We start from the raw sequence: 12,277 nt of genomic DNA on the forward strand, positions 1-12,277 counted from the left end.
ATTTTTTTCCCATTGCATGTAAAGATAGTTTTCAACATTCTTTGCATATCAGGATCTTTGCATTTATCAAATACTAGATTACTATGGTCATTTACTACTGTGTATTAATACTGCTAATTTATTCCACTGATTCACTACTCTATTTCTTAGTCAGTACCAGATTGTTTTAATGATTACTGCCATAGAGTACAGTTTGAGATCTGGTACAGATAGGCCATCTTCCTTCACAAATTATCTTGATATTCTTGATTTTTTGTGATTGCTGTTATCTCTTAGGCTAACACCTCCGTCATGTTATAGCTATGTGGGCCTCTTTCCAGGAATTGACTTTTTTATGTGGCCAACTACTATTTCTGGAATTTCATTAGTCCAAAATATCTGTATGTAGACCTGGGGAAAACGTGACCTTTAGTTCAGGCATGTGGAAATCTTTATTCCAAAATGGAAACTTGAAGTAGGGTAAGGAGGGAAAGGTTAACCATTTAGGTAAAAACATCAGCTCCTAGGCCTGGGTCCTCTCTCCTACCTGGGACATTCCCACAAAGTACATGAAAGGAGGACTCAGGATTGTTCCAAAGTAAAATGTAGCTTTGGAGCTAATCTCACTGTTGGCAGGCAAAAGTCGTTTTTGGCACTCACCAGTCATTGCCTTTCTCCTTCCTGGCCTTTTCTTCCCCCAGGCAGCCAGGTGGCCCAGTAAATAGAGCATTAGACTAGTAGTGAAGAAGATCCAAGTTCAAATCCTGTGATACTTATCTTTTCTCAACCTTAGTTTACTCATCTGTGAAATGGGGTTGTTATGAGGACCTTAAAGCACTACATAAATGCTAGGATATAACTAGTCACCACTTCTCTGTAAATTCTTCCCCTTTCAAGTTCTCTCCTGTGACTTGGCAAGATGAGTTCAGGTTAGAAGAAAGCTTTGGATATAGTAAGCCACACTAAAGTGTCCCTTACTATTTATTCCAAGGGCATTCACATTTAAAGAAGACCCAGAGTGCACACATGACCTTTGACTCATCCCTCTCTCCCTCAGCTTCTTATCCAGTCAGTTGCCTGGTTCTCAGGTCAGACAATCTCTCCCTGTTATTCTTCACTGCCGCCATTGTGGTTCAGGCCCTCATCCCCTTTCTCTCTTGGTCTATTCCAATCCTAACCAAACTTCTGGCTTCCAGTCTCTCTCCTCTCTAACTCCCCCTTCACACAGCTGCCACATTATTCTTCCTAATATTTGGGTCATTGAATGATAACATAATGCTCTAGTCAAACACCTCATTTTACTGATGAAGAAACTTAGACTCGAGGGTTAGCAATGTGCCTAAGGCCCAGCACATAATTACTTGTAGAGCCAGGGTTTAAATCCAGGTTGTGACTCCAAGTCTAGTGCTTTTCTTATTATACTGTGTTACTTCTTACGTGCTCCCACCACTGCTCAAAATTTTTCCGTGGCTCCTTATTGCTCATAGGATTAACTGTCAACTCTTTACTTATCCTGGTACTTAAGGACCCTCACAGTCTGGCTCCAGACTACTTTACCTTTCTTGAATTACTCTCCTTTACACACTGTATGCTAGAGAAACTAAGACTACTCGATGCTCTGTCTTCTCACTGATGTAGGCTATTCTCCCATGATTGGATCACATTGTTTCTACATCTTTGTCTTGTGAAAACCTTCTCTGCCTTCAAGGGTCAGGTTAAGGGCAACTTACCCCACCCAAAAGTCGTTTCTCCTTAAGCCTTTTTTTTGGGGGGGGGGAAGTTAGTACTTTGTGCTTTTCCCTTTGTGATTTCTCTTATTAGATTGTGAATTCCTTGATGGTGGTGTTTTGTTTTGTTTTTTTGTGTTTTTGTTTAGTCATTTCAGTCTTGTCTGACTCTTTGTGACCCCATTTGGGGTTTTCTTGGCAAAAATACTGGAGAGGTTTGCCATTTCCTTCTGTAGTCTGTTTTACCGATGAGGAAACTGAGGTCAAAAGGGTTAAGTGACTTGTCCAGGATCACACAGCTAGTAAGAGTTTGAGGCTGCATTTGAACTGGGTCATCCTGACTGCAGGCCTGGCACCCTTATTTACTGCACACTTAGCTGCCCATCCTTGAGGGCACATGTATAATCTATATTAAATTTCTTGCCTCCTCAAGGAGGGCTTGAGGAGGGAGAGGGGGAGAGAATTTTGAACTCAAAATTTTAGAAAATGAATGTTAAAAATTTTGGTTTACATGCAGTGGAGGGGAAAAAAGATTAAGCATAAAAAAAGAAGAAATTTTCCTCTAGCCAGAGTTGTGAAAAATTCTTCTATCTCTTTTCCTCCATTAAATAAAATGATATGGTCTTTTATGTTGAAGTGTAATATCTATTTGGAACTTGTATATGTGCTATAAGATGCTGCCCTAAACCACTTTTTGACAAACTGCCTTTCATTTTTCCCAGCAGGGGAAGGAAAAGAAAGGGAAGGAAAGGGAATAAGCATTTTATATAGCACCTACTATATGCCAGGCATTTGTTAAGTGCTTTGCAAATATTATCTCATTTAATCTTTATAACAACCCTGTGAGGTAGGTGCTGTTATTATCCTCCCTTTACAAATGAGGAAACTGAGGTAAACAGAAGTTAAATAACTTGCCTAGGGTCACACAGCTAGAAAGTATCTGAAGCTGGATTAGAACTCAGGTCTTTCTGACTCTAGGCCTAGTGCCCTATTCACTGTGCTGTATGTAGAGCAAACATGTAGTCTGTCCAATTGATTGAACACAAGGTTATTAAGATCAATTCGTGAAGGTAAAATATTGGACCTGTAAGTAATGGTTTAGAATAGATTGCTTGACAATGAAATGAGAAAAAAAAATTAGATAGTAGGCATGAAATTCTTTTGTTGGTATTATGAGGTAGAAAAAAAGACCAATTTTGGTCTCATGTTTTGCAAAGAGATCCTTTCAGTTTGTTATAATATTCTTTTTGAAATTTAGTAACACAACATTTTCCAGAGTCACTGAGGAAAAAAAACTTGAAGAGCTGAGTGATTAAGGTGAACCATGATGCTTCTTTGCTAACTAATTTTTCTCCCCTTATTGGAAGGTTCTGAGACCTTTTCCCTATTTCCCTGTGGTTATATTTTCAAAGAAATGTCAGTGTTCATTATACTTAGTGGAAGAAAGACACTTCATTCTGGATTTCAGGTAAATTAATCAAAGACACATTTATTAATTTTTACAAGTAATTGTAGGGATAGAGATTACAGACAATAAATTTTCCTACTAATCAGAGACCTTTGTGACTCAAGAAATTTCCAACTTACATTGTAAAATAATAATGAAACAAAAGATGAAGAAATTTTATAGTTAGGAAATAACAAAGGTATGTCTACAATTTTCATAGGCTGATTGTGGACACCAATCTTGTGGGAGATTCTGACTGCTCAAAGAATTCATTTTGTTGTTGTTCAGTCATTTAAGTGGCATCTAACTCTTTGTGACCCCATTTGGGGTCTTCTTGGCAAAGATACTGGAGTGGCTTGCCATTTCCTTCTCCAGTTCATTTTACAAATGAGGAAACTGAGGCAAACAAGGTTGAGTCACTTGCTCAGGGTCACTCAGCTCGCAAGTATCTGAGGCCAGAATTGAACTCAGGTCCTCCTGATTCCAGGCTGGACACTCTTTCCACTGTGCCACCTGCCTGCTTTCATAAGATTAAGGATACTCCCAAATCCTAATCTGGTCAGTGATTCCCGTGGAAACTAAGGCCACCCTAACCACCCTAATCCTTAGTTTTAATAGATTCCTTAGGACTGTTGGCTTTTTTTCCCACTTTTAGGGTGAAAACCTTGAGCTTATCTTTACTGTGTCTGGCCCACTAGCTATCTATGTATTGAGAACAATATTAACAAATGCTTTGGAGAACAACTACCACAAAACAAGATGAATATTGTGAAACTCAAAAGAACAGTCTTGATCCCAAAGAAGAGATATGAGAAGATGCCTCCCTCTACATTTTGCAGGGGTGAGGATTCTTGGGTGTGAGACATTGAATGTAACATTAGATTTTTTGATGTGTTGATTGGTTTTGCTGATTTTCTTTTCTTCGTTTTTTAAAAAATCCTCATAAAGTTGACTTTTAGAAAGAAGAGACATAGGAGAAAATATAGGCAATGTAAAAACAAAAAAAAATCCATAAAAATCTATTTTTAAAAAAAGAAGAAATACGTTTTGGAAACCTTTGAAGCAAAGTACAACCAATTCAGTAATTTACTTTCAGAAGACATATATCAAAAGTCCCTACCCTTGCCAGCTACTGTGGTGTGTGTGTATGTGTGTACGTATGTCTATGTGTATGTGTTCAGACAAAACTGAAAAACTGAAACAATTCCTGCCCTCAAAGAGCTTACAGAGGAGCTTTTCACCTACTGGAGGAAAACATCATGAACACAGATAATGAAATATATAATATATACAAAATCATTTTTATGGACAGAATGAAAATACTAACAACGTAGGTGAAGGGGCTTCAGAATAGGTTTCATATCAGAAGTAGCAGTTAAGCTAAGTCTTGAAGGGAGCTTGGGACTCCTGGAGAGGGAGGGGAAGAGCATTCCAGCTCTTCCATAGGGACAGCCTACACAGATATATTAAGATTGGAGATGGAATGTCTTCTATGGGGAATAGCACATAGACTAGATTGCCTGGAAAATAGAGGTGTGTGGAGGAGGGGAGTATAATTTGAAATTAATTTGGAAAGACTGGAAACACTTGTAAAGGGTTTCTAATGCCAAGGAGGAGTGTGTCTTAGAGACAACAGGGAGCCACAATAGAACCTTGAGTAAAAGAGTGTAATATAATCAGATCTGTACTTTAGGACCATTAATTGGCCAGCTGTGTGGAGGATAAATTGAAGAGACTCGAAGCAGGAAGAACAATCGGGAGGCTACTGTTATAGTCCAGGTAAGAAGGCCTGAATTGGGTTGGGTATATGGGTAGGAAGAACAGGATGGATACAAGAGACAGTTGAGGAATAGATCACATTCATCTCCTAAATGTATGTGGTTACAAGGGGATTACATTCTACTTGAGGGAGAGGCAAGAGTGAAGAATGAAGAGTTAAGGTCAGAGGATCATAGATTTAGAGTTAAAGGTCCTTATGGGCCATTAGATCTAGCTTTGTCTTTTTATAGATGAAGAAGGACAAGTTAAATGACTTGCCCAAGGTTTCTTTTAAGTGTCTAAGGTGAGATTTGAACCCCTCTCCTCCTAACTGGACTTGAGTCCAGTGGCCTATTGGCTATATCACACTGCCTTTTATAAGAGGAGAAGGAAGGTGGAAGAAGGAAAAAGGTAGGTTATCTTCAGGGATGTGAACCTGGGCAACTTGAAGGCTGATATCCACAGAAATTGGGAGGCAAAAGCATATAATGCATTTAGGGGAAAAGACAGTGAGTTCTGTTTTGGCAGTATTAAATTTGAGATGCTTGTAGGATATCCAGGTGGAGATGTCTAGGTGGCAGTTGGTGACATGGGACTTGCGGTCAGAAGAGAGATGAGGGCTAGATATATAGATATGATAATTTTTGTTGCTATATAATAATTGAACCTATGGAAATGGATGGGGATTAAAATACAAAAAAAGTCAGTCTCCGCCTATAAGGAAATAACAATCTAATCAGAAATGACAGCCAGAAAGAGAAGGGTTTCCAGGACAGATCTTTTGAAAATAGCTACAACTATTTTCCAGTGTCTGGTTTGTAGAATAATATTAGAAGGAATGGGTTAAGGACAGTAAAAACAACTAAAGTTGTCTACTCAAATAGGCAGCAATTTTTTCTTACCTTGGCTGAGAATATACTTTCTAGGTAATCTTAGTTTAATACAGAATAGGATTTGTTTCCAGTGAGAGGCACTGAATTTGGAGTGAATCTATGATCTATGATCTCATTCTTGGGTGTGACATCCTCAAAGACCCTTTGCAATGTATCTTTCAGAGACTTCCTGGTTCTCTTTCTCCTGATCTGACCAACCATCAAATAGACAATTGGGTTGACAGTGCTATTGATAAAGCATAATATATTCAAATATGGATGTAACAATCTCAGAGACTCATAGTTTTCATCTTCAAAATAACACATCATAACCAAGACTCTTGAAGGCATAGCAGAGAGAAGGAACAGAATGACCTTGGTTATGATGATGATGTAAAGCTTGGCTGGTTGGCAGTGCTTCAGGTTACAGAAGACCTTGATGAAGAGGATCAAGTTCGAGAAGACCATGAGAGGGGCAAACACAAGAAGGTTCAAGATAAGCAAAAATATTTCCACACCCATGCATGGTCTAAAAGAGAATCTGGGCTCTGCTGCCCACACACAAAAAAACCATTCTAACCAGCTCACAAAAACAGAATACCCACAGCAAGGTACAGATGATGGCAGTTTGGTGCTTCAGGCGTTGGCATTTGTACCAAATGGAGTAAAGGACTGAAAGACACCTTTCTGCACTGATGGCTGTCAGGAGGAAGAGGCCAGTGTTGTAGCCAAATAGAATGAGCACATAAAAAATACTCAGAAATAACTGTAGCCCAAATGATTGCATATCAAAATTGTAGGAAATTATTATGCCCGTATTAACAGTAGATGTACAAAGAAGGAAAACCAAGTCAGCAATTGAGAGGTGTAGGATATAAACAATAAAAGGGTTCTTCTTGAAGTGGAAGAAGAGAAACCAGATGACAAGTCCATTGCCAGCTGTTCCCAACAGAGTGATGAGCAGAGAGACATAAATTGAGATAATTTCAGCTGATTGTAAATTTAAAAAAGACTCATTCATATGGCTTGGGGCATCTGATGTGGATTCCATAGAAGGTCTGCTGGTTGAGGACAGCACCATTATCTAGAAATCATCAATTCTGCTCATCACACCTGTCAGCGTAGATACAAAATAGTGTCTATATAGATGGTATTTAATGCTATTTAATTATTAAATAATATGTTAATTGGATTTAGTGCTAGAAGGAACCTTAAAGACCAGTCCGTCAATCATCAGTCATTTTAAAGTGCCTAGCTAGGAGTTTAATCACTTATAAGACAGTGTTGTGTAGTGGGTGGGTTTAGTGGTAGATTCAAGGCTTTTTGAAAATAAGTAAAACCATTTCCCAGTATCTGTTACAGAGGACAGGATTAGAAGGTGGTGAGTGGAATGGACTAGGAGTAGTTTGGACAGCCCCATCAAGACGTATGTTTACAATACTTCTGTAAACCTGTTCTTTCCCTCAAAGATGCAAAAGGAATTTTAAAAATTGTCTGCAGAGATGGGCAGCAATCTTTTCTTCTCCTGGCTGAGAATCTATTTTATAGGTTACTGGTGTTTAATACAGGAGACAGTTTGCTTGTTTGTTTATCAGTGCCCCTGAGGAGGGCACTGATTTTGGAGTGCCCAGGTTTTTCTCTCCCACATGGACATGGGTTATCCTCAAAGATCTTTTGCATTGTGTCTTTCAAGGACTTCCTGGCTCTCTGCCCCCTGAACCAAACACCCAGCAAATATACAATCAGGTTAATGATACTGTTAATACAAGATAAAAATTCAAGTATATAAATAATATTGATAAAAACATAGTTTTCATTCTGGAAGTCAAATAACATCAGTAAAACTCTCAAAGTCTTGACAGAAATAAGAACAGGAACATAGGCTACATTCCACTAACAGATTGTAAGTTCTTTGAGGGCAAGGTCTGCCTGATTTCATCCTTACATCTTTCTTAGGGTGTTTTAAGAAACTTGCACTTAATTTAATAAATGAATTGAATTTATAGTTCCATTCTGTAGTAGAGAAGAGAGATGCTAGAAAGAAGCCTTGGCTGGTCGGGATGGAAAGGAAAGGAGACTGAATGATTCCTGGAATTTTGTAGAAAAAAAGATGGCCATGTTAGAAAAGTGAAGTGCATTCAACATGTTTATATTTTTGTATTTACTTGAGATACAACTCCCCCTTCTCAAGTGGATATTTTAAAAATGGGAAGACTTTGTGAGAAATAAAAATATTCTCTTTTTTTGGGAATAAAAATATTCTTAAGAAAGTTGCTCATGACTTGCTCCAAATAAAACAGACAGAGAGTATATGTTGAGTAAGAGGAGACTCATAGAGCAACAATTTAGTTAGGGAGCTGAAAAATGAGAAGTGAAATGAATATACGAACATGTCAATTATCTGCAGTTCCAACCATGGAGTCCCAAAGGATCTGGGACAACTCTGACTTGGGGCAAGTCCCTTTACCTCCCTGAGTCTCCATTTCCAAATTTATAAAATTAGGGGGTTGAAGTAAACAATATCTAAGGTCCCTTCCAGGTCCACTTTCCATGATTCCATAAATATTGTCAGATAACATCTTAGGGGATATCATATAGTGGATTTTGAAAGAAAATTGACAATAGGAGAGAACATAAAAGCACAATTAAACTCTAGTGCCTTGAAGGCAGAAAAGGATTTCAGTAGGCAGAGATGTGGAGCACAAAAGCACAGAGAGCTTTTAATTGTGGTCCCCCCCCCCTTTCTGGGTACCTTAACACACCGCCACCTATAACTATAAGCACCCAGTGTCAATGGGCAATTAACCAGTCAACAAGCATTCATTAAGTACTTACTACATGCTAAGCATTATTAATATAGTAGGGATCTAATGGTAACGTATTTTCTTGTACCCTTACAAGTTTTGCCATTGAAATCAGCGTGTTAGTATTTGTCTGCTATGATTTACTTGGAATGCAAATCCCAAATGGTTATTTTTGAAATACTAGAGTTTTATGGGAAATAATATTTCCTTAAGAATTGTGAACTCCTTGAGGGCAGGAACTGTCTTTGTCTTTCATTGTATCCCTAGAATTTAGCACAGTGCCTGGCTGGTAATAGGCATTTAATAAATGCTTATTGACTGACTGAAAAGGTTGCTTATGTCCCCAAATGTAAACAGACCAATAGTGTGTGCTAAGTAAGAGGAGGCTACAAGGGCAACAATATCAGTCAGTAAGGAAAGTGAAAAATAAGAAATTAAATTAAATTAATATGCCAACCCATCAAGGACCTATGAAATCATAAGTGGAGCCCTAAAGTATACCCTAATCCTTTTCTAATTTAGTAGCTAAGCTTTAGAGACATGGCTGAGCCTCAGAGCCTTGAAGAAATGAAATTATAGGTGGGAAAAGGGAGACAATTGACAGGATACCTACATCCTAGGAAGAGGAAGTTGACATACATAAATGAGCCCAAGATGTCAATGGTTGCATCATTGACAGTGCAGTAAAGAGGCTCCTTTATGGTAAGAGTAAGGTCAGAGTATTCCCATGGGAGAGAAGCTAGAGCATCAGCAGGAGAACCAGGAGACCAGGCTCTTGTCCTAACTGTCTCTCCTTGACACTGGTTGGGTCAGACATTTCACACACATGCCTCTTTCCCTTAGCCTCAGTTCACTCCTCCGAGTAAATTTAGAGGGAGATCTCAGGTCCCTTTTTGCTCAGAAATAGTGATGAACTTAATATGAACTTACTGTCAGGAATTCTGTCCAGCCCTGAGTTATCCTCCAACCACTTGCTTTTCTCTCCGAAGACAGCTTCTTGGGAGGGGGGGGATGCCAGTGTAACTGAGTAATTGCCAATTTAAACAGGTGGTTTTTACTGGCAGCTGGACAAAGTGCTCATTCACTCTTCAGACAGTGTCACCCCAAAGTGCACTGGATGATGCCAACAGGATCTTTTTGTTCTATGTGGAAGCGGGAACTTAAAACGGAATGGCTACGAAAGGTTTTTGAAGCCTTTCTGGCCTGATATCAAATCTGGCAATAATCCTGGTGTCTATGTTCAGTGAGATTTGAAATCTCTTTTGTAGCTGAAATTCTAGTGGTCTGTGTTGTTCTGGACATCGGAGAGCCTTGGCTTGGACACAGCTGCTCATAGGGGAGAAGCTGGCATCATTTTGCTTCCCCCCCTTCCTCCCCAATAGTCCCCCATCCCCACCCCATGGGGCACATCTATTGCTTTGGGAAAAAAGTCAGTATAAGTAGGCAAGCCACAGAATGACTGCCTAGAAAAATGACTCTGAAATGCTTGGTTGGTTAAATTTAAGTGAAATAAACAAACAAAAAGCCAGTTCTTTAGCAGTATGACCTAAGACATTTTATGGTTGTTGTCCTTCGTTTTTGAAGAGGACCAAAATGAACATAGACAGCTAGCTAGATAGACAGGCATATAGATAGGTAGGCAGACAGATTGATAGGTTGATAGAGCAGCTGGGTGGCGCAGTGGATAGAGCACAGGCCTAGAGTCAAGAAGATCTGAGTTCAAATCTGGCTTCAAACACTTACTATCTGTGTGATCTTGAGCAAGTCACTTAACCCTGTTTGCTTCAGTTTCCTCATCTGTAAAATGAGCTGGAGAAGGAAATGACAAACTACTCCAGGTATCTTTGCCAAGAAAACCTGAAATGGGGTCACGAAAAGTTAGACATGACTGAAATGATTTAACAACCACAACAAAAAAAATCGATAGATAGATAGACAATTTATTAAGATATTACTATATGCCAGATAGTGCCAAGTGCTGGGAATACAAATACAGACAAATAAGATGGTCCCTGACCTCAAGGAGCTTACATAATAATGGAGGAAGCCAGCACATAAAGGAGGTTTGTAGAGGTAAGTAGAGGTAAGTGATGTGGAGGTGTCCAGGAAGTAGTTCTGGGCAATAAAAGGCAAAAATTTCTCAGCCCTTGAGGTAGTGCTCTTAACATCTTGTGTCTTTGAAAACTATATTTCTTTTCACTTGTATTTTATAATAGTTTAACAAGTTCTTTTTCTGTCTCCTTCAGACACCAAACTCTTGATGTGAAAGAAGCATGACCTTACATTCTTTACAAAGTGATTTAATCCTTTTTATTTATGCAAAAGTTCATTATCTGCTCTTTTTGGCAACCAAACTGCTCACATATTAAAGACAGCAGTACCTTATATCTGCACGCACATGTATGTGTGTGTATATGTTTATAGACACATATGCGTAGCATGTAGGTATACACTAGTACATACACACATGGAGACACATGTATATACATGCATGCATGCATGTGTATCTATATATATATGCATGTGGGTGTATATACACACATACATATATGTGTGTGTATTGTAAATATAGAACATTTAGAACAACTGCTGAGTCCAGAGGGCTGGGACATTATTTATTCTCTCTCCACTTTAAGGCAGCCCTCTCTCCCTGGACCTAGGTATGTAGTCCAGAATAGGTTCAGATCTAGGGAAACCTGACCCCCTAGAAGAAGGGGTCAGACTCCTTTGCTAATAACTTTTGACTCTTTTAAAAATATTTGTAAAATTCTGACCTTAAACACCAAAGGAAAAGAACATTTCCATGTATACAGCAGAACACAAAAAGATCATTTACGAAACTGTTTTCATTTCACTCTGCCTGCTTTAAAAAAAGTATATAATAAATTCTATGTGTTAATTTCAAAACTGTTCTGCTTTTCTGTGTTTCCTTCTGAACTTTCTTCTGTTCTCTTCTGTGCATTACAAATGTTATACAGGCTTTCTTTCTGTTGGCCTCACTATTGCCATTCCCTCCTCTGACTTATACCATGACCCTCCCCAAGTAACCAAGAACAAGAAGAAAAAACAAGAAATCTTTGTGACAAATATGGGCGGTCAAGCAAAACAAATCCATATAGAGTCCATGCCTAAACATGTTTGACTGTACTTTTGTGTTCCTCAGCCTCTCTCAGGAGGTGGGTAACATGCTTCATCATAGGTCCTCTGTGTCAGTGCTTTGATCAGATTTCTTAAGTTTTCCAAAATTGTTTTTCTTTGTATAATTTGTTCTCTTGGTTCTGCTCACTCCATTATACGTAGTAGTAGTACTCATAGCTAGTATTTATACTGTGCTTTTGTTTGTAAAGCACTTTACAAACGTGATCTTATTTTATCCTCCCAACATTTGTTAAATGCCTACTATGTGCAATACCTGGAAAAGGAAATGGCAAACCATTCCAGTGTTTTGCCAAGAAAACCCCAAATGGGCTCATGAAGAGTTGGATATAACTGAAACAAATAAACAACAAATGTGTCAGACCTGTGCTAGGTGTTGGTAGAGACAGATACAATGAGTGAAATGATCCCAACTTTCAAAGAGCTTAGGTTCTAACAGGGAAGACAACCTGACCTATGTTAAGTGTTTTCAGAATAAAGAGAGGAGTCGGGGTAGTGGGGTGGACAGCGACAGCAGCCTTAAAGCCAAGAATA

General features: G+C 38.8%; 1 protein-coding gene and 1 pseudogene across 1 annotated transcript in view; both read right to left on the reverse strand.

Annotated features, from left to right (window-relative positions):
• Window positions 1-5,638: 5,638 nt before the first annotated feature.
• Window positions 5,639-6,913, reverse strand: LOC114031516 (annotated as a pseudogene).
• A 101-nt stretch (window positions 6,914-7,014) lies between these two features.
• Window positions 7,015-12,277, reverse strand: part of LOC114031410 (mas-related G-protein coupled receptor member H-like) — a 41,260-nt gene continuing 35,997 nt past the window's right edge. The window contains exon 4 of the mRNA XM_027846473.1: window positions 7,015-7,501. Coding sequence (XP_027702274.1) covers window positions 7,326-7,501 — 176 coding nt within the window. The 3' untranslated portion in view covers window positions 7,015-7,325. The remainder of the gene's footprint in view (window positions 7,502-12,277) is intronic.

The sequence above is a fragment of the Vombatus ursinus genome, unplaced genomic scaffold (assembly GCF_900497805.2).
Source record: "Vombatus ursinus unplaced genomic scaffold, bare-nosed wombat genome assembly UNPS02015175.1, whole genome shotgun sequence".
Classification (NCBI taxonomy): Eukaryota; Metazoa; Chordata; class Mammalia; order Diprotodontia; family Vombatidae; genus Vombatus; species Vombatus ursinus.